Source organism: Dermatophagoides farinae, chromosome 4 (assembly GCF_024713945.1).
Source record: "Dermatophagoides farinae isolate YC_2012a chromosome 4, ASM2471394v1, whole genome shotgun sequence".
Lineage (NCBI taxonomy): Eukaryota > Metazoa > Arthropoda > Arachnida > Sarcoptiformes > Pyroglyphidae > Dermatophagoides > Dermatophagoides farinae.
This window is the reverse complement of record NC_134680.1, coordinates 3,874,592-3,893,247: the sequence shown is the minus strand read 5'-3', so window position 1 is coordinate 3,893,247 and position 18,656 is coordinate 3,874,592. Positions and strand designations below refer to the sequence as shown.

At 36.1% G+C, this 18,656-nt stretch overlaps 10 protein-coding genes across 12 annotated transcripts; 5 read left to right on the top strand and 5 right to left on the bottom strand.

Annotated features, from left to right (window-relative positions):
- Positions 1-388: 388 nt before the first annotated feature.
- On the top strand, positions 389-1,920 carry LOC124490036 (phosducin-like protein). Its single transcript, XM_047052503.2, has 4 exons — positions 389-833; positions 901-1,395; positions 1,470-1,594; positions 1,655-1,920. Exons 1-4 carry the CDS (start codon positions 690-692, stop codon positions 1,746-1,748), a joined length of 858 nt encoding a protein of 285 aa, XP_046908459.1. The 5' UTR covers positions 389-689; the 3' UTR covers positions 1,749-1,920.
- Positions 1,921-1,973: 53 nt separating this feature from the next.
- On the top strand, positions 1,974-2,881 carry Ccdc58 (Coiled-coil domain-containing 58). The gene is made up of 4 exons (XM_047052546.2): positions 1,974-2,128; positions 2,218-2,346; positions 2,407-2,613; positions 2,686-2,881. The coding sequence occupies exons 1-4, from the start codon at positions 2,093-2,095 to the stop codon at positions 2,743-2,745; spliced, it is 432 nt and encodes a 143-aa protein (XP_046908502.1). The 5' UTR covers positions 1,974-2,092; the 3' UTR covers positions 2,746-2,881.
- Positions 2,766-3,371, bottom strand: LOC124490082 (UPF0389 protein CG9231). Its single transcript, XM_047052554.2, has 2 exons — positions 3,170-3,371; positions 2,766-3,103 (listed from the first exon to the last, which is right to left on the bottom strand). The coding sequence occupies exons 1-2, from the start codon at positions 3,271-3,273 to the stop codon at positions 2,893-2,895; spliced, it is 315 nt and encodes a 104-aa protein (XP_046908510.1). The 5' UTR covers positions 3,274-3,371; the 3' UTR covers positions 2,766-2,892.
- A 61-nt stretch (positions 3,372-3,432) lies between these two features.
- Positions 3,433-7,339, bottom strand: pea (ATP-dependent RNA helicase pea). Its single transcript, XM_047052338.2, has one exon. It carries the CDS (start codon positions 7,264-7,266, stop codon positions 3,538-3,540), a length of 3,729 nt encoding a protein of 1,242 aa, XP_046908294.1. The 5' UTR covers positions 7,267-7,339; the 3' UTR covers positions 3,433-3,537.
- A 24-nt stretch (positions 7,340-7,363) lies between these two features.
- Positions 7,364-8,648, top strand: mora (cysteine and histidine rich domain containing protein). The gene is made up of 3 exons (XM_047052500.2): positions 7,364-7,671; positions 7,729-8,032; positions 8,091-8,648. Exons 1-3 carry the CDS (start codon positions 7,491-7,493, stop codon positions 8,512-8,514), a joined length of 909 nt encoding a protein of 302 aa, XP_046908456.1. The 5' UTR covers positions 7,364-7,490; the 3' UTR covers positions 8,515-8,648.
- On the bottom strand, positions 8,519-10,735 carry LOC124489948 (nucleolar MIF4G domain-containing protein 1). The gene has a single exon (XM_047052382.2). The coding sequence runs from the start codon at positions 10,685-10,687 to the stop codon at positions 8,543-8,545; it is 2,145 nt and encodes a 714-aa protein (XP_046908338.1). The 5' UTR covers positions 10,688-10,735; the 3' UTR covers positions 8,519-8,542.
- Positions 10,709-11,537, top strand: LOC124490060 (uncharacterized). The gene is made up of 2 exons (XM_047052531.2): positions 10,709-11,122; positions 11,189-11,537. Exons 1-2 carry the CDS (start codon positions 10,724-10,726, stop codon positions 11,414-11,416), a joined length of 627 nt encoding a protein of 208 aa, XP_046908487.1. The 5' UTR covers positions 10,709-10,723; the 3' UTR covers positions 11,417-11,537.
- PIP4K (phosphatidylinositol 5-phosphate 4-kinase) lies at positions 11,407-14,544 on the bottom strand. Of its 3 annotated transcripts, XM_075729836.1 has the most exons (4): positions 14,209-14,524; positions 13,880-14,113; positions 12,201-13,411; positions 11,407-12,117 (listed from the first exon to the last, which is right to left on the bottom strand). In XM_075729836.1, exons 3-4 carry the CDS (start codon positions 13,300-13,302, stop codon positions 11,933-11,935), a joined length of 1,287 nt encoding a protein of 428 aa, XP_075585951.1. In that variant the 5' UTR covers positions 13,303-13,411; positions 13,880-14,113; positions 14,209-14,524; the 3' UTR covers positions 11,407-11,932. The 3 variants fall into 3 exon arrangements, with proteins under 3 accessions (XP_075585951.1, XP_046908405.1, XP_046908407.1); XM_047052449.2 differs by lacking the exon at positions 13,880-14,113 and having other exon boundaries at positions 14,209-14,544; XM_047052451.2 differs by lacking the exon at positions 13,880-14,113 and having other exon boundaries at positions 14,205-14,524.
- A 113-nt stretch (positions 14,545-14,657) lies between these two features.
- Positions 14,658-17,408, top strand: LOC124490005 (ribitol-5-phosphate xylosyltransferase 1). Its single transcript, XM_047052467.2, has one exon. It carries the CDS (start codon positions 14,740-14,742, stop codon positions 15,958-15,960), a length of 1,221 nt encoding a protein of 406 aa, XP_046908423.2. The 5' UTR covers positions 14,658-14,739; the 3' UTR covers positions 15,961-17,408.
- Positions 15,949-17,531, bottom strand: LOC124489998 (uncharacterized). The gene has a single exon (XM_047052458.2). It carries the CDS (start codon positions 17,353-17,355, stop codon positions 16,078-16,080), a length of 1,278 nt encoding a protein of 425 aa, XP_046908414.2. The 5' UTR covers positions 17,356-17,531; the 3' UTR covers positions 15,949-16,077.
- Between the last annotated feature and the right edge of the window lie 1,125 nt (positions 17,532-18,656).

Genomic DNA, 18,656 nt, shown 5'->3' with positions numbered 1-18,656 from the left:
GAGAATACCTGGGCCTGTGTACTGATCGTGTAATGATCCATTCAATTGTCGATCAGGAAGACAACCATGTACTACAGCCATATATTCTTTAAATGAGTATATTTTTGGATACATCTGACGCCTAGAATCTGTACAGTGGCAGCCATCTTCGATAATAATCAACGATGTTTGGTAAACAAATAGGACATGCAAAACATATATTTTTATGATCATCCATTCATCGATTTCCAAATTAAAGTTCACATCATCAAAATAATTGAATCATCTTTTGTATTCAGATTATTTGTTTTGGTCAAACATAGATGGCGTCTAAGAGAGAGAGAGAGAGAGAGAGAGTCAAGAATCAAGAGGAGGATGAAAATAGAATCCTGTTATGCGCAAGTTTCATTTTTTGGCTCGATATCATAGTCCACTGACTGTTATAAAATTATTGATCCCGTCTAAGTAAAAGTGTTTATATTTGTGTGTACTCCCTTTTTGGATCACCTATTTGGTTCATTCGCTGTGCACTATTATTATATTATTATTATTATTACATGTATTTGATTGTCATCAGCCTTGTATAATTCCCGGATTCAGGCCAAAGACGTTTTATATTTTAGCCTGATAAATAAATTCAAGATACTAATTCTAGCGTTCCAATTTCGGTGTTGACAATAATAAGATTCATTTTTTTTTTTGATACGAAAATGTCGAATCTGGACAATAAATTATTGGGTGAAAAGAATCATTATTATTGCAGTAGCAGCAGTGATGATGATGATGATGATCGATCTGATTATCGAGAAATTAGTGTTCAAAGCAAAATCAAATGGGAAGGAACCAGCTGTAATGTAAGTATCATCATTCACTATAATCATCCATTTCAATTTTTCATGTCCATTTCGATTCCATAATTAGACTGGACCAAAAGGTGTAATCGAAGATTTTCAACGTTATAAAAAATTCGAAAATGAACGACGTGCAAATCGTGTACGTGCGCGATTGGAAAGAATGAAAAAATCGGCATCAACAGTAAAGACGAATGTGGCTGCAATGACACCAGCAACTAATGTAACCACCACTGCAGGTGATTTGAATGATCTCGACGATGAGAATGATCCGTTCATCAATGAATACATTGCAAAAAGAATGAAAGAAATGCTCGACCGTTATCAACGATCAACGGCCAGCAAACAATTCGGCGAGCTTAAACATTTACCTAGTGGCGAGGCATTCCTTAAACACATTGATGATGTTCAATTACGAACCGTGTTGATCGTAACTCATATCTACAATCATAAGATTGTCGAATGTAACATCATGAACAATTGCCTTGATAAATTGGCCCGTAAATATCCCGATGTTCTATTCTGTTCACTCGATGCTATCAATGTTGGCATGAGCCGTGAATTTGTTAGTGAATCACACTGACGTACATACAATCCTTGATTAATCATTTTTCGCTTTTGCTTTTCATTCTCCAACAGACCAAATATGGAGTGCCCGCTCTATTAATCTACAAAAACGGTGAACTAATTGGTAATTTTGTTAGTCTTGGCGATGAATTTGGTGCCGATTTTGATGAAAAAGATGTCGAAGATTTCCTCGTCGAGTAAGTACTATTCATCTATAATGATGTTTTATGTCTGATATTTTGTTTTCCATTTATTAGAAACAATATCCTCATTTCTAGTCAACTAATATCCAGTATTTCAGTCACATCAAATTTGTCCAAAATGGAGAAACAAAAACAACAATCGAAATAAAGTTCTAAACCCAAATCCCACCACTTCATCAGACAATTTATTTCACTAAATTTGTATTTCATTATCATTGTCCATTTCAGACACAAACATTTATTTGATGCTAAATAATTTTATTTGACACAATTATTATTTTGCAATATTATTAATTAATAAAATTTTAATTTTAACAAAATGTCTCCACACACATCATAGGCATTGATTGTAACGTTCTATCCGTACGTTCACTGCTTGGTCTTTGATCGGCTGTTTTTTGAATTAAACAACGTGACTTGATTTTTTGGTATCTCTGATTGCCATTCATTTTCTTAGCAAAAATCTTTTCATTTCGATCGAATACGATCCAAATGGAAGCTATGTGCGAGGATTTTCTCGCATTTGAGGTATGAATATTGTGTATACATACAGTGCTTGTGTCATGATTATTTTTTTTTTTAATTTTTTTTTCAAATTTCGATCCAATACAATGTAGGATGTACTCAAAAATCTTCGCAAATTAGATGATAACATTGTACACAGCCTTAATACGACCATACCGACACAATCGTTCGCTGTGAAAGGAATCGATCCGACCAAACAATGCCAGGAATTATACAAACAGGTATTATATCAATATGGATAGATGGTTCGCGAATAATGTCGATTGTCAATTGTTGTTTAGCTCATGGAATTACATACAAATCGTGAACAAGCAATCAAAAATTGTATCATTCGAGTATCAGAATCCGTACATCAACTAAAACGACGCCGTGATGAAAATGAAGCCGATTTTCAGGTACAAAAACAATTACGTAAAGAACAAAATAAACTTCGAATGATGCAAAATGAATTACATGTGGAAGAAGTGGTCCGTGACCGAAGCCTTAAGGTAAGATGACCAACAATTTATTGAATTTAACATTTTCCACTGATTATTTTTAATTGTATGTTCGATGATTAGTTTTTCCATGAAAGATGTCGGGCATATTATCGACCAGCGACTAGTACGCCTCCCATATGATTATGATCATTGTTGAAGAATGCTGGCTACAAATTTTTTTTTATTTCAATTTTGATATCATCCAAGTAACAACAACAGTAAATAACAACTTAGAATTTTATGAATAAAAAAAATCTAGAGTTTTTTTTAATGATAAGATTTCGTTCATTATTTCGTCATTTGTGCCATCAGCTCTTTCTCTTTACGTTTATTATATTCTTGTTGATACTCTGAGGCGGCTTTTTCGACTGAATAACCTTGTTTTGCTTGATATTTACCGATCATAGCATTGGTGAACATGCCGACTCCGGATAAAATCATGATAACGATTGCCGTATGAATTCGAGCTTTTTCATGAATTCGTCGCATCATGATTGAGCTGTGAAATTGAGTTGAGAAAAAATAATTAACATTGAAAAAATCAAAAACATGCAGGTACACACACCTGACCATATTAGGGACCTCCTGAGCAGTAGCATATTTTTTATATCGGACAAGAAGCCATCGATCCAATGCTGATGGATAATGACCTTTCGGATCGGTTGACATGTTTTATTTTTGATTCAATAAGCAGATTTAATCAAATGCCACCAAATCAGTTGACAGTGACCTATAATTTTATACTTAGAAAAAAGTCTAAACTGCAAAATAAACAAAACTGCAATTTTTGGAGTTTCAACTCCATCTGGAGATTAAACTAGACACAAATTAGAATGATGTAAAAGTGCTTTTTATTTTTAGATTTAAATTCAATTTAAATTTCAAAACAATGATAATAATTACAAAAATGATGGAATACAATTAATGAATGAATTAATTTCGACGTTTGCGAACACGAGAAATACGCCATGCATTTGGTTCTTCATATTTGTTATACAATGGTTCGAGTCGAAGTTGTTTTTTGTGTTTGGAGAGCTTAGCTGGATCAGAGAATCGAAAGAATGTCGGTGCAAAATCCACCAACCACCTTGGATCGATGGTAGTCACTTCACGCATATATTCTTTGGTGGTCAACACGATCTCATGGTAAATGACCCATTCTGGTTGTTGATGAAACAGTGCTGATGATGGATGAATATAGACTACTTGGCCATCGACCAATGTTCGATAGCCTTCCTGAGGATCTTTTTTCGATGCATTTCGAAAGAAACCGGAACAAATGGCCTTTTGCAATTTGGCTGTATTCTGGCCACACGATATGACATCTAATCGATGGCGATCCATGATACCCAGCAATTGTTTACGTACATCCTGTGTTCGTTTCAATGTACGAACCTGAACAAAATTCTCATAACACCAAGCAGTAGACAGTTTGTTATTTTTCCAAGCATTATATACGGCCAACAATGTTAGATGGTCGCCTTCCGGTTGATTAAATTTGGCCTTTTTTGAATCGGCCAACGCTTGTTTGTCCTTAGGCCGATAGAAAACATTCTGCACGGACAACATGGAAACGACGGTCAATGCTTCTTCTGAACATCCCAATTGAACCGATTGCAGCAGCACTTTACAGAGACGAGGTTCTAGCGGAAATTCAGCCATACGTCGACCTAACCGTGTGAGCAGTCCTTCATCGTCTAATGCACCTAACGAATGCAGTTGTTCTAATGCCATCAATAAAGCTTCGGCTGGTGGAGCATCCATGAAATCAAAATTGATTAAATCGTTGATACCCATAGCTTTTAGCTGCAAAACTGTTTCCGATAGATTCGTTCGTTGAATTTCAGGAACTGGAGTGGTAAGCATTTCATCACGATACGCTCTTTCGGTGTATAACCGGAAGCATTTACCTGGACCAGTTCGTCCAGCGCGACCAGCTCGTTGTTTGGCTTGTGCTTGTGAAATAGGCGTTACCACCAATGAATCCATACCGGTTTTCGGATTGTAAACGTTTTGTTTGACAAAACCCGGGTCGACCACATAGTAGATGCCATCGATTGTCAGTGAAGTTTCGGCAATATTTGTTGCAATCACCACTTTTCGTGATCCAGGAGGTGTAGGTTCAAATATTCTGGTTTGCATTTCGGAAGGAAGTGCCGAATAAACCGGCAGGATGAGCAACTCAGGCACATCTGGACCAAGACATTTCATACGTTCATAAAGCACTTCACAAGCAGTGTCAATCTCCTCTTGACCAGTGAGAAAGAGAAGAATATCACCCGGTGGTTCAGTCAAATGAATTTGCATCACAGTCAATAGGGAAGCATCCATATAATCAGTTTCCGGTTCTTTCGTGTACAATATTTCCACCGGAAATGTTCGGCCAGGAATAGTGAATATAGGAGCCTCGAAAAAGTATTGAGAAAATTTGACCGCATCTAATGTGGCCGATGTAACAATCAGTTTGAGATCGGGTCGTTTCTTTACCGCTTTTTTCAACAGGCCAAACAAAACGTCTGTATGGATAGTACGTTCATGAGCTTCATCCAACATGAGCACAGAATAACCACGTAGATCGGCATCGAGAAGACATTCACGAAGTAACATACCGTCGGTCATGTATTTGATAACTGTTTCGGGACTTGTACAGTCTTCAAAACGAATCGTATAGCCAACTTCCGTTCCCAATCGACAACCAAATTCATCGGCCACACGCTTAGCCACCGACATTGCAGCAACACGACGTGGTTGGGTGCAGCCAATTTTACCACGAGTTACGTAACCAGCTTCCGCCAAATACTGTGTTATTTGAGTGGTCTTTCCAGATCCAGTCTCACCGATGACGATCAATATCTGATTATCAGCCACCGCTTTGCTTAGTTCATCTTTGAACTGATAAATTGGCAAACTTTGCCGCTGTTCCATCAAGCTTAATTCGGTACGTTTGCCATACGAAGCTTTAGCACCACCTGTTATATATCGTTTCCATTCCGGCATTTCGTTTGGCATTCCACTGTTACCAGTACCACCGCCACCACTACTACCCCAGCCAGCTCCAATTGTTTCCTTTGCAGCGTTTTGCGGCATTGGATCGAACCAATCTTTCGAATCTTCGGGTCGATTTTTATTTACTTCGGACTGTTGTTGTTGCTGTTTTAACTCACGCCGTTCTTTCGATAATGCAGATTGCATCATTGCGGCTTGAGCTAGTGATCCGTCGGGATTTTTTACTATTCTTACGGGACTCAAATCAGTCAAATGCGATCGACCATGTCCACGAAGAAATGCAGGCTCTTCTTCCACTAATTCGATTTCAATATCTTCATCATCGTCTTCATCGATTCTAGGCAGGACGCCCAATTTTTCATCAAAATCCGGCAGCTGAGAACGATCGAGGACATTTGCTGCGGCCATTTGCTTCAATTCCCATTTTTCTGGTGAACTAATTCGTTGTATAATACGACGACGAGTTTCCGAGTCATCAACAGAATCCTCTCCAGTCGTAGATTTGATACTGCTGCCAGGTAATGGTGGCAAATTCGAAGGTCTATCCGGATTTTTGAATTCAGACAAATCATCATCATCATCGTTAGCTTTACCACGAGATGTATGTTGAGTGTTTGGATTTAGATCTTTACCCGTTTCTTGATCTACTTCTTTCATTGAAAGACTAGTTCGTTGACCAGTGAACGACAATACTTTTACTTTGACACGTTGTCCTCGACTCACAACTTCATTAACATCATTAACACGACCTTCACGTCGCAATTGTGATATGTGAACTAGGCCTTCTCGTCGTTTACGAAGACCTTCGAGCTGAACAAAACAGCCGAACTGCATAATGTTCGTAACACGACCGTTTAATATCATTCCTAAGGCTGGAATCTCAGGCAGATCTTCATATTTCGCTCGTTTACTACTAGACGATCGTGAATCTTCATCATCACGGTGATGATGATCGTAATCGGATCTTCTTTTTGATTCTGAATGCTTGTTTCGAGATCGATGTTTTTCAGATTCATAATCATCTGATTCATGACGATAATCACGTTGATGCCGGCGTTCTCGGCTTCGACTTCGCCGATCTCTGTCTCGATCATCTCGTTTTCTGGAATCGGATCTTCGAGAACTTCTTTTTCTATCACTATCATCCCGGTCTTTTTCTTTTTGCCGTTTATCATTGTCATCATCATCGTTTTGCTTATTTTTTTCGGACAACTGTTCCAACAATTTCATCGTGTCGTCCATGTCTTGATGATTTTCTTTTTCCACTTCATCTCCGTATTTTTGATCAAGTTCTTGATCGGGCAAAGCCAAACATGGATAAAGAGCACGTTTCATTTGTTTGTCATCTTTTTTTCGACCATCATTTCCATCGTCATCAACATCATCATTTTGATCATCATTATCATTAAAGCCTTTTGATTTTTTCTTTGGTCGCATATGTTGAATGATACGTAAAAGATTGGCAATGAATGAATCAGTGAATTGAGCTTGATTGGCAATCAATGCAGATTTGAATGAATCGAAAGTAGAATTCTCTTCGGCTAAATCGATAATGAATTCGGCCATATCTTTATCATTGAAACCCAAATGATTTTCCAGCTCGGTACAAACTTTCGATACAAGAGACAGATATTGAAGTTTTTCCAATTCGTTCATTGTTTTCGCTGATGAATTTTACTCTATACCCGAAAACAAAAATAAGAATAAGAATCGAAAATAAATCAAAACAATGAATGCATGAGTTTTGCAGTAACATTCATGAACAACGTGTTGCCATATGGTTACATTCGAATGTTGAGAAATATTGATTCGAGAAATTTCTCAATATTCTTATTTGTTGACATTTATTCCTTTATTCGGATCCTATTCTCTTTATCAGAATGTCTGGCCCACTTCAATGTTACAATATTTCATGTGGTCAAACGTATCATGAAAATGAGAATAATGATTTGGCTTGCCAATATCATTCAGGTAAACCGTACTTCCATGATGGTTACAAAGAATGGACCTGTTGTAAGATGCGTTCACGAGATTTTTCAATATTCATGGGATTCAAAGGATGTAAGTATCACGCTTTGCAATCGATTACCAATTCATCAATTATTGCTATCACATAAGGCACAAAAGGACGACATTCGAATGTAAAACCCGAGGAGCCAGCCAAACCACCAACTGTCATTGAATCCGAATGTCCATCGGTCATTCAAAACGATGACGATGAGAATGTAAAACCCAAGGAAACAATCGAACCATTCGTTCCACCGGATCCCAATTACGAACAAGAGATTGAAATATTTGAATCGGTCAACGTAGCTTCAGCCCCACCGGTTCCTAAAACAATTATGATTTGCAAAAATTGTAAAAATGAACAGTCCACATTGAACCTAGATGGCTCTTGTCTTTACCATAAAGGAGTTCAAATGTAAGTACCACTGATTTTTGTATTTTTGCTACAAACAATTGATTTCATCTGATTATAGTTTCCATGATGCCTATAAATTCTGGAGCTGTTGCCAACATAAAAAGTTTTCCGATTTTGAAGATTTCCAAAAATTAACACCATGTGCTCGAGCAGATAATCATATACTTATAGCCAAAGTGGAACACAAAGAGAATTGGTTTCAAACAGGCGGTATGATTACCATTGCTTTATATGGATTAAAAGGTGCACGTCGTGAATCTCGTGATGGACAAAATCGATCCAAAGTTTCGATTCGAGGTGGCCGATATTTGTTTGCTCGTTTGATCAATCATGAAGGTCTGGTTATTTTTGAAAAAGAATGGACCCTTCAAGATTATATTAGCCATGAAGGTGGTAAGGTCACCATAAACGTCTCAAATGTACAGATAGCATTGAAAAAATCAAATGAAAGTTATCATTGGCCTAAACTGATCAATGAATGAATGATTTATGAATTAGTAGATTTTATTGTCAATATGAATGAGAAAGTGATTGTAATCGTTTAATACTGGAAGCCCTATCTTTAGCCTGAGCATCCATAAAGCATGCAATGAACAATTTGATTGCACTGGCAAAATTATCCTTTTTCGGTATCTTTCCCAGTACCATCGTGACGATCGAATCATCCGATTGATCGAAAACGAATTGAAGAATGTTACGAATGAATTGAACGTACATTTCATTCATATCAGAAAATTGTATCACTTTTAAACAGGTAATGCTCAGACAATTGGCCACCAACAAGTGACACATTAGTTGTTCAAGTTTCGTACGATTATTCGCCGGTAATGATAGCAAATCGGTTATTTTGTCTCGTATGGCAAAATCTAATGCCAATCGATATTTCCTATCCAAATTGGTCAGATGTTGTAGTAGGTAAAAGTAGAAATGATTGTAACATTTTTCATTGATGGCAACATGTAACACAACGTTGATTATTTCTGATGATTGTTTTTTACCGATCGATATGAGTTTACCGGCTGCATCCAGATAATCACCACAAGTAAATATGGCGGCAAATAATTGACGTCGTAACGGTGTATTCAAACGTAATGCACGGCATAATCGGTCTAGTTTGGCTGTATCCACTTTTTCATTCAATGTAATTTGTTCATCTATCATCGTTGTCGTTGATTGTTGTTGTTGTTGACCACCTTTGATCGATTCAAGCGGAACAATTTGTTTGGTATAAGAAAACCAATGCGAACTCTGTAATATTGCCGAATATTGTCCAGGTATTGATGGAACTCTGGGCTTTTTGATAACTGATTTTAACGTCGATTCAATTAAATCATTCATGACTACAGTTTCGTTTGTTTTGATTTTGGCCACATTGTTGTTCTTGATGGCAACTAATGATTCGAGCATAAATTTCACTCGACTTCCAGCACTGGCCATTTGTTCGCTCAATCCTTGGCTTAACGTTTGTATCCGTAAGATGAGTGATTTCATTCTAGCCGGATCTTCTTTACGTAAGAGAAAACCTGATGTTTTGAGAATGGAATCGATGATTTCAATGGATTTTTCATTGTCAAGTTTTTCGCTGAATTTGTCAATTATATCGTAGATTAATTGATAATCGACCAGGCCAGTAGAATGCATGTTAAGGATGAGCGTGAGAATGTTGTTTAATCGTTTACTGGATGCATTCCATGTGGAAACATTGGCAAAAGCAGCATCAAATCGGCAAACCAAAGTATGGATGAAATATCCACCGACATCATCGCTCATTTCAAAGCTTAGAATGGCAATCAACATGGCTAATTCGGCGAACAATTTGGAAGGTAAGCTATGTTCACATTCGATGACAATCTTATCTAAACAATTCATTATTCCTTTGTTGATGACGTGTCGACTGTGGTTGACATTGAGTTTGATAATATCGTTACTTATAACCTTAATGTTCGATGAGGTGAGTCGATTGAGAAGACCTCGTAATTTCCGTTGTACATTTTCATTGACTACAACATCCGAAATGAATTGCTCTTTTTGAGCATGATCCATTCGCTTGTCTTGTTGTGGAACAATGTTTCCTTGTTTATCACGAAGAAAACCATAAATATCTTCACGAAGTTTGCCATCATCAGACTTTTTCTCATCACTGTCATCTTCATCTTCACTATATTCAACTGGTGATTCGTTTTCATCATTCAATTCACTATTAACTTCTTGCTCTACATTTTCGGATTCTTCATTTGATGATTGTTCCATGTCATGATCATCGAGTCGATCACCATCTTCATGGCCGTCGTTCTCATTTCGGTCATCACAGAATTCAATCAGATCGGCCAATCCATCCAGATGGAATGATTTGGGTAATTTGTTTCGTTTAGTATAGCTACGAAGTTTCAACAGTTTCTCGTATCTTTTTATTTCTCTTTCCTCCTTGAGTATTAAACGTCGTTGATGCTCGATAAGGGCCGAGGATTTTGGATTAGTTTTTGAATCGGTGGTTCGTTTCTTTTTTTTCTTAATTGCTTTGACTGGCTCTTTTTGATTCGATTCGACATTATCGTTCTCCGATTTTATCTCGTTTGTTTGTCGATGTCGGTAATAGAGATTTTTTATCTTTTTTTTCTCTTGTCGTTGAATTTTACGTTGTTTTTTACGATCCATTTTTTTTTATTAAAAACAGTCAGCTGAAATAAGCACATGTTAAGACAACTATCATCAATAGATGGCGAGACTGTCATTGTTTTGATTTGCAAAAACATTGATCACGTTTATAGTGATTTAATAACCGATTTAACCGATCCATCAATTGAGATAAACAAGATGATCACCCAAAATTATGTTCGTTCCCTATTCATTCGATTGATTACCAATAACAATCCTGTTAGATCATTTTGTTCAAAAGGCAAATTCTTTGACGATTCTGATGCAAAGACAAAACAAACGAAACAAGAGATAAGCGATTTGAAAGCCAAACAATTATATCCAGAATATGAACAAACCGAATATGGAATCGTGTTTGATAAGAAACCATTCAAATATCAATGCATCGCTGGTAAAGCATATTTTTGGTGTAGTTGTGGCCTTAGTCATAAACAGGTAACTATTTGCTACAATTTCAATGTTTTATATGAACTAACTGATTGTTGATCTCAATGTTTAAAGCCATTCTGTGATGGTACACATCGTAATCAACATTTACAAATCAAATTGAAACCACTCCGATGGGATTGTACCGAAACGAAAGAATATTGGTTCTGTAATTGTAAACAAACACGACACCCACCATTCTGTGATGGTACTCATCGACAAAAATCTATCCAGGAAGGCCATTCCACCATACGTGATCATCATTCACCTCCATTGGTTATCGAGAAAATTAAAAAGAAATGAACAGAACACGCATTTATTCTAAAAAGAGAAGCAATCATCATTACACAAAAAAACATTTAATCTGCCCTTTGTATTACAATAACTTCTAGAATTTAAAAAAAGAATAAATATTGCAACCAAAGTTCTGGATTCGTGGATTTTTTTTTGGATTGATCACACAGCAAATTTTTATTAGCATCTTGAATTCTTGTTATGGATTCATTGTCAACATTTTGTTTGTTTGTTTGCTTACATTAATCAACATTGTGATGAGCTTGACATTGAATTTTATCTGTACATTTTTATTTGCAAAATGAGTTGTTTTTTTTTGAATGCTTCTTTGTGAATGCAATCTACATTGATCTGTGGCCGATGTGGATAATGGTAGTGAGTGTAGGGATGGTCAATGAGCCAATGATGATTTGATGAGATAATATAGAGTATTGGCCCGATATCGGGCAAATCAAATGAATTTTGGTTAATGCTCTACGTTCAATGGTGATGTGTATATGGGTGTGGGTTTATGTGAGTGAACTACTATTGAATCACTTTAGTGATAAACTCACAGAAACGTTTGGCATACTGTTCCGGGTGGACTGTAGATATTTCAGCTGTCGTTCCATGTTTAACCGTTTTGGCTGCTAATGCCGTACGCTTACGAATACCGAATTGTGTAAGAATATCGACTATACCGATGAAATAGATTTCTCGCCTTGGCGAATCTATTTTGATAAAATGTGAGATAATAATGTTAGTCATGTCGTAATATATTGTAAATGATTATTGATTCAATCGAGGTACGAACCTTTGGTGGCAATGACAGCATAAATGTCTCTGGATGAGTCGATAGCATTCTCACTGGAATAAAGAAGCACATTGTCCGAATCGGCAGACATTTTTGGTTGTGATTGTGATTCTGGTGAATCCGGTGGTGAAAGCATCGAATTCGGGGCTTGATCTTGGCAACAATTATCGCCACTTGTTTCGGCTTCTTCATCTTCAGCGCTGAATTGTGAGTTTAGACCTTCGGCATGTCGTTGTTGGGCTTCTTGTTCGGCTCGTTCACAATCATGTATGGCAACACAAAGCGAATAGTCCATAATGTTCTTTTTCATCAGGAACGTTGTGTCTGCTTCGAGCATTTCGAAGAATTTCTTTTTCCATTCTTCCTCTGCATAGATACGTACACCATCACGAGTGAAATCATTGTCCTTGTAGATGGGCACATCAAGTGTTTTGTCTTTTTCGCTTGCTTCACGATCGACGGTCGAGCCTTTGAGATCATAGATTCGATGAACATTGATGAATTGTGAAGAGCAAATGTTTCGCATCACACAGATGTATGTTTCGGTTCCATCCACTGTTATACGATACATGCCCAGATATTGAGGCAACAATGTTTTGCCATGTCTTTCCACGATGTACGGATGATATTCCTTCAGTAGATGATGCATCGATTCCACTTCTTCACTGGTCAATATTTTTAACAGAAATAATCGATCATAGGACTCGTAGAATTTGGTGCTCGTTTTGCCTGATACAAGATGTTCACGCGGCTGATGTTTGGTCAATGAATTCATATAGTCAACATCGTCAATATGGAACCGTTCACGTAGATTCTGAAAGACGAGTGGACAATATTCCTTCACTTTGAAATGGGAAGGCATGTTCTCCTTGTTGAAACAATGGTTATCGATTTTAACCTTTGTGTAAGCCTTAAAATCATCGGGCATCAACATGACCGGGGTGTTCACATGTGTCAATTCATTGATCGTATGATTGATACCCCACATGAATACAGAAAACAATGGTTCCGATGCACGAAACAATTTCGCTTTCTGATGTTTCGGCTTGAAACGTTTTGTCTTCACTTTCATTGGTTTCGTTGTTGAATGATTCGATGACATTTTCAAAAACGAATTTTCAATTTTCCAAAGACTAGAATCCACACACAGAATCGATTCTCTAGAATTCAATTAACAAAATTGTCGGTTGAAATTGAATGGATTGATTGGACTGAAAGGAAAGTGAAAAAAAGGGTTAGATAATTAGCATATTGTGTTTGAATTGATTCAGAGTTGTAGTGTCTCGGAATCTCATAATGATATATAAACTAATCTCAAAATCAGCACATCCATTCTTTTGTTGTTTGTGTGTGTGTGTGTGTGGTTGCCAATTACACAAACCAAAACAAAAAAAAAATCATTTTCTCACTCTAACACACACACACACACACACACATTTAATCGCTCATCGTGATTGGGTTTGGGTTTGTCGTTCTGGTTATGCCCAGTGATACAATCCTATTATATAGATCTCGGTTCTAATCTACGCACACAAACAGAACGCATCTATGTAACCTATGTAACGAAGAATCGGGGCCCCATTTAACACTGATAAGCATACACACACATGAATGGTCTGAATATGAGAAAGGGAGTGAGGATTGCATTTTGTTAAATATCAACTACATGCATTTGTTACCATCAATGGCCTGGATTAAGATTAATTAATTTTAATCACATGTATGATTTGGCCGCCAAATCATCATCATCACTATAAAGATCTGAACAATTTACAAACACACAAATCATGTGATCATTGTTGTCAGCCTATAGATTCAACAAGAATGACCATAATTAATTAAATTAAAATTAAAACTTAACTATGAAGAGAAGAAAATGGAAATCGATCAGTGACAGAGATTATGGCATGTGACTTGTCATTGTTATCGATTGATGGTCAACGAAAGAAAAAAACATTCGATAATAAGACACTATCATCAACCAATGCAGGAAATTTAACATACATACCGGTTATGCACTAATGTTATCTAAAACCAATCAGATGTCTCGAATGTCAGTGTGAATGGTTCAAAATTTGAGATATCGATGTTTATTACAAACTTATGAACGATCGATCAATATCTGTTCAAAATAGAATGAATGAATGAACACACACACAGACAGAGACAAACATTCACATTAGACCATATGTCTGCTGGTCATTGATTGTCCTCGGACTGAGCAGTCAGATCATTGATCAATTGAATCGATGATCAGATGATGGACGATATTCTTGGGCAATGATTATGACCAATTGGGTGAACAGCTCCCAACAGTCAGTTATAATTCGAGCCATACTCAGGCACACACACACACATTAACAGTGGTAGAGGCATATATACAAGATTGTCGAATACAACCACTACCACAATCAAAGTTTGCATGTTCAAACATACGACCATCATGTTCAAATAGCCGATTATATTTTACCGAAAATAATTCGTTTCAATTTAAATTTACCGATTCACGGTATTTTTATTCATTGATCATTCATATCGGATGTTTACAGTGGTAAAATGTCGTTTGTGTACAATATGTATTCTAATTGCTGTTAACATTGGTTTTATTGTCTATCTGGCCACTAATGTTGATCAAAGTCTCGATGATGATGATGATTGTGATCGATGGATGGATCAATCACTTGTGAATGGTGATCACCAGGAATCACCCATCAATGTAGAAGTATGGAGTAAATCTGCTATTGGTCAATATTTTTGGGAAACTATCCTCGGTGGACATATCGAATCAAAAATGATGAATGATCTATACATGGAAGGTTGGAAAACTATCGGACCGGTGCGTTTTCATTTTCGAACTGGTCCATCGCTCAAACCGGAAAGCTATCCATCATTCAGGCCAGCCAATTTGGTGCTCATTCTAAATTGGCGTAGTGTTGACAAAATCAATTATGCTAATAAATGGCTTCGTACATTATTCGAGGATCTGAGTGGTGTGCCATCTAATGTAGGCATCATAGCATTGGGAAATGAATTCTGTAACAACACTTGGTTTACCGATCTATACGTCGATAATGGAAGATATCGGAATCTACGTTTCTTGTTTCTGGTATATGACTCTCCATTGATCGATAACCAATTGATATATCAATGGCCATTGGGCGTTGCAACATATCGTCATTTTCCTTCTCCCTATACAACTGATGATGACCATAAGATTGATCTTCAATCATCGAGGCCATATGTTTGTAATTTTATCGCCACTATTTATCAAAATTCTTCCCGTCAAGAGCTTCAAAATTTATTCATCAACAAAGTCCACAATTGGAATCATGGCTGCTTAATCAAAACTCGTTCAAAATGGATGGCCAATGAAAATGTAGAATCAATGGACAGTTATGTCCAAGCTTTACATTCATCGGATTTAACATTATGTCCTTCGGGTTTAAATGTTGAATGTTATCGAATTTTGGAAGCCGTCGAATATGGATCCATACCCGTGATCGAAGAGATTGTCAATACCAATGACCACAATCAATGTGATCGAATACAGATATTACGATTATTCAAACAATTCGATGCTCCATTCATCTATGTTCGCAATTGGACTGAACAATTACCAGATTTGTTGACACAATACAATGCTCTTAATTTACGTGAACGTGTAAAAAAACGAATTCAACTAATCAAGTGGTATCATCATTTTCGAATTCGATTACGGAATCATTTTGTTAATGTTTTGCATAAACGATTTGTTCATTGAATTTTTTCTTTATATTGTAAATGACTAATGACAATAACATGAAAATATAAGATATGTTAACAAAAAAAAAATTAAATTATTTTATGAATAGCACCCAACTTGGCATAAATCTAGAGATCAATTCTTAGTGAACGAAATGGATTGAAATTTCTCCTCGAGCTGCGTTAATCGTTGGTCAATCTGCAATATCGAATCAGTCATAGTTTCCAATTGTTGAAGTATGCATTTTAGTATGCTCACAGAATTGGTCACTTTTAATGAATGTTCACCGAGTAAATCATCTGATGAATTTCCATTCATTTTTTTCGACGTCATCGTGTTACTACTGCTTTTGGTGGTCACATCGAATGCATTGTTCATTTGTTGAGTTGGATCAAAACCAATGCTTCTGATATCATCATCATCGTCATCATTATCGGAATGTTCATTAGCATCAATGTTAGACAGATTACTTTGCCATAATAGAATGACATGATCCTGACCAGCAGTTGCAAAATATTTTCCATCAGGTGAGAATTGAGCACAATTGACTGGTCCGGTATGAGCTTTTAGCGTGAACAGATTTCGACCTTCGAGTAAATCGATTATTTTACAAGTATGATCAATCGACGAACTGATTAAATAGTTGCCATTTGGATGGAAATCACTAGACGATACAATACCATTGTGTAGCTGATAGAATTGTATCGTTTTTTCGTATCGTAGATCCCAGATTCGTAAAAGACAATCCGAACTTGATGATGACATTATGTACTCACATGTTGGATGCCATTGAACGCCAAGAAAATGAGTGGATCGTCGTTTCGATGAGAGGCGGATGGCCGCTTCTTTGGATCGAATATCCCAAATGCATATCGTACCATCATCAGCACAGGATGACAAAAGATTAGCATTTAATTTCGAGTATCGAGCATGACGAACCCAATTGGAATGGCCACCGCTTAGGGTGAATAGTAATTTATTGGCACAAGCAGTGGACCATACTTTCACCGTTTGATCATCACTGGCCGTACAGAATTGACTACCATCCATATTGATATGAACACTGTTTATGGGCGATTTATGACATCGGTATTGTATCGAATCGGATGAACAATTGCTAACATCATCTTGATTGATTCGCCAAAGTCGTGCCGTACAATCTTTGGATACAGAAATCATAAAACTATCGGTCATTGCAACTGAAGTAACGGAATTCTTGTGACCAACAAATTTATAGCATGTATTTGTGCGTTGTTCATCATCTAGACGCCAAAGCATAGCATTATTATCATCCGAAGCTGAACATAGATATTGAGAATTCGGTGAGAATGAAATCCAATTGATGGAGAAACGATGATTCTGGAAACATTTCAGGAATGTTGGATCGGCAATGTCTATAGTTGTTGTGGCCATTTGTTCCAATTTTGAATGGCCGCATGTAGAAATTTTTAACAGAGTTAGATTTTAGTGATCAAAATATGATTTGTCAAAAATGACTTATGTTCATTGATGAATATATTTAGTCAACAATTCATGTTCAATCAATGAAAGAGTCGAGGTTGCCATTGGCAACGAAAAATTCAGTTTTCAAAACCGAAAAATATATGGTGCTGTATTCATAAACCCTACTTTTTTTTCATACACACCATACAAGTACTTTTCATGTATAAACCTATCATAATAATTTTAAAAATTGATAAAATAACAGTTTGCAAAAATATTCTTTTAAATATTTTCAAAAACCAAAGATAATTCTATCACAAATATTTGTTGGCAACATATTTCAACAATGTTTTTATTTTGATTCAGCAATATTTGTAGTGTAACAAAAAAAAAAAACGTCACAAACAACAATGATCATAAGGAAAAATGAAGACAATCTTACAATATAAATTATTTTAAAAGATAAAAGATAAAAAAGAAAGGAACTTCATCTCAACATGAGATGAAGAATTAAAAATATTATCAATATTGGATATTTTTCGACAATAAGATGAATAATACGTCGAAAAATTGACTGAGGTATATAAAAGTTGTATGGTTTATTATTACCAATAAGTTGTTTAACGATTGATTTGATTAAAGTGATTATATCTTTATTGAAAATATATGGGGCATCTTTTTCAATGCAAGATAAATTCACATATTTAGGTATTTCTGGAATTGTGTAATTTGTTAGATTGAAAAAATTTTTACTTCCGTCAAAAAAGTGATTAATAAATTCCTAGAATATAGAAATAGAATATAGCAGATTTTGACTCCAATTTTTTTGGATTAATTGTTCGCATTTTTCAAATCATTTGAATCAAATTCTGTCTTTAATGCCAGTCGACAAAAACTGGTAACCATTTAGTAAAGATGTAAACTTCCAATTTCATTCTCACAGAATTTATCCAAATGGTATTCGTCAAAGAATAATTCGTTTAATCTCATGAAACATTCGAATTTCTATTTAGAAGGAAATGATTGAAATTGATATGAAAAATGCATATTTAGATATATTCAACAACACTTACTTATACTTTTGACTCTTGATTTCGAGTGAACTGAATCTAAAATTGATTATGTTATCGGCTAGTTTTTCTATAGTTTATCGTTTTCGAAATTATCAATGTCAATAGATGAAAACAAGATTGTCCGCTCACTTCCAAAAAAAAACAATAGATGATACTGTGTAATGTATGTATGATCTGAGTTTTTTTATATAGTGGTCT

What these genes read in the sequence shown, in the direction of transcription:
- LOC124489998 (XM_047052458.2), bottom strand. Translation starts at nt 17,355, where the DNA reads ATGGCCACAACAACTATAGACATTGCCGATCCAACATTCCTGAAATGT.
- LOC124490036 (XM_047052503.2), top strand. Translation starts at nt 690, where the DNA reads ATGTCGAATCTGGACAATAAATTATTGGGTGAAAAGAATCATTATTAT. An exon ending in GGGAAGGAACCAGCTGTAAT is followed by an intron (nt 834 to 900) that starts GTAAGTATCATC and finishes TTCCATAATTAG; the next exon opens with ACTGGACCAAAAGGTGTAAT. An exon ending in GTCGAAGATTTCCTCGTCGA is followed by an intron (nt 1,595 to 1,654) that starts GTAAGTACTATT and finishes TCCATTTATTAG; the next exon opens with AAACAATATCCTCATTTCTA.
- pea (XM_047052338.2), bottom strand. Translation starts at nt 7,266, where the DNA reads ATGAACGAATTGGAAAAACTTCAATATCTGTCTCTTGTATCGAAAGTT.
- PIP4K (XM_047052449.2), bottom strand. Translation starts at nt 13,302, where the DNA reads ATGTCATCGAATCATTCAACAACGAAACCAATGAAAGTGAAGACAAAA. An exon ending in TGCTGTCATTGCCACCAAAG is followed by an intron (nt 12,118 to 12,200) that starts GTTCGTACCTCG and finishes TTATCAAAATAG; the next exon opens with ATTCGCCAAGGCGAGAAATC.
- LOC124490005 (XM_047052467.2), top strand. Translation starts at nt 14,740, where the DNA reads ATGTTTACAGTGGTAAAATGTCGTTTGTGTACAATATGTATTCTAATT.
- Ccdc58 (XM_047052546.2), top strand. Translation starts at nt 2,093, where the DNA reads ATGGAAGCTATGTGCGAGGATTTTCTCGCATTTGAG. An exon ending in AGGATTTTCTCGCATTTGAG is followed by an intron (nt 2,129 to 2,217) that starts GTATGAATATTG and finishes AATACAATGTAG; the next exon opens with GATGTACTCAAAAATCTTCG. An exon ending in TCCGTGACCGAAGCCTTAAG is followed by an intron (nt 2,614 to 2,685) that starts GTAAGATGACCA and finishes TTCGATGATTAG; the next exon opens with TTTTTCCATGAAAGATGTCG.
- LOC124489948 (XM_047052382.2), bottom strand. Translation starts at nt 10,687, where the DNA reads ATGGATCGTAAAAAACAACGTAAAATTCAACGACAAGAGAAAAAAAAG.
- LOC124490060 (XM_047052531.2), top strand. Translation starts at nt 10,724, where the DNA reads ATGTTAAGACAACTATCATCAATAGATGGCGAGACTGTCATTGTTTTG. An exon ending in GTGGCCTTAGTCATAAACAG is followed by an intron (nt 11,123 to 11,188) that starts GTAACTATTTGC and finishes CAATGTTTAAAG; the next exon opens with CCATTCTGTGATGGTACACA.
- mora (XM_047052500.2), top strand. Translation starts at nt 7,491, where the DNA reads ATGTCTGGCCCACTTCAATGTTACAATATTTCATGTGGTCAAACGTAT. An exon ending in ATTCATGGGATTCAAAGGAT is followed by an intron (nt 7,672 to 7,728) that starts GTAAGTATCACG and finishes CTATCACATAAG; the next exon opens with GCACAAAAGGACGACATTCG. An exon ending in TACCATAAAGGAGTTCAAAT is followed by an intron (nt 8,033 to 8,090) that starts GTAAGTACCACT and finishes ATCTGATTATAG; the next exon opens with TTTCCATGATGCCTATAAAT.
- LOC124490082 (XM_047052554.2), bottom strand. Translation starts at nt 3,273, where the DNA reads ATGTCAACCGATCCGAAAGGTCATTATCCATCAGCATTGGATCGATGG. An exon ending in GAGGTCCCTAATATGGTCAG is followed by an intron (nt 3,104 to 3,169) that starts GTGTGTGTACCT and finishes TCAATTTCACAG; the next exon opens with CTCAATCATGATGCGACGAA.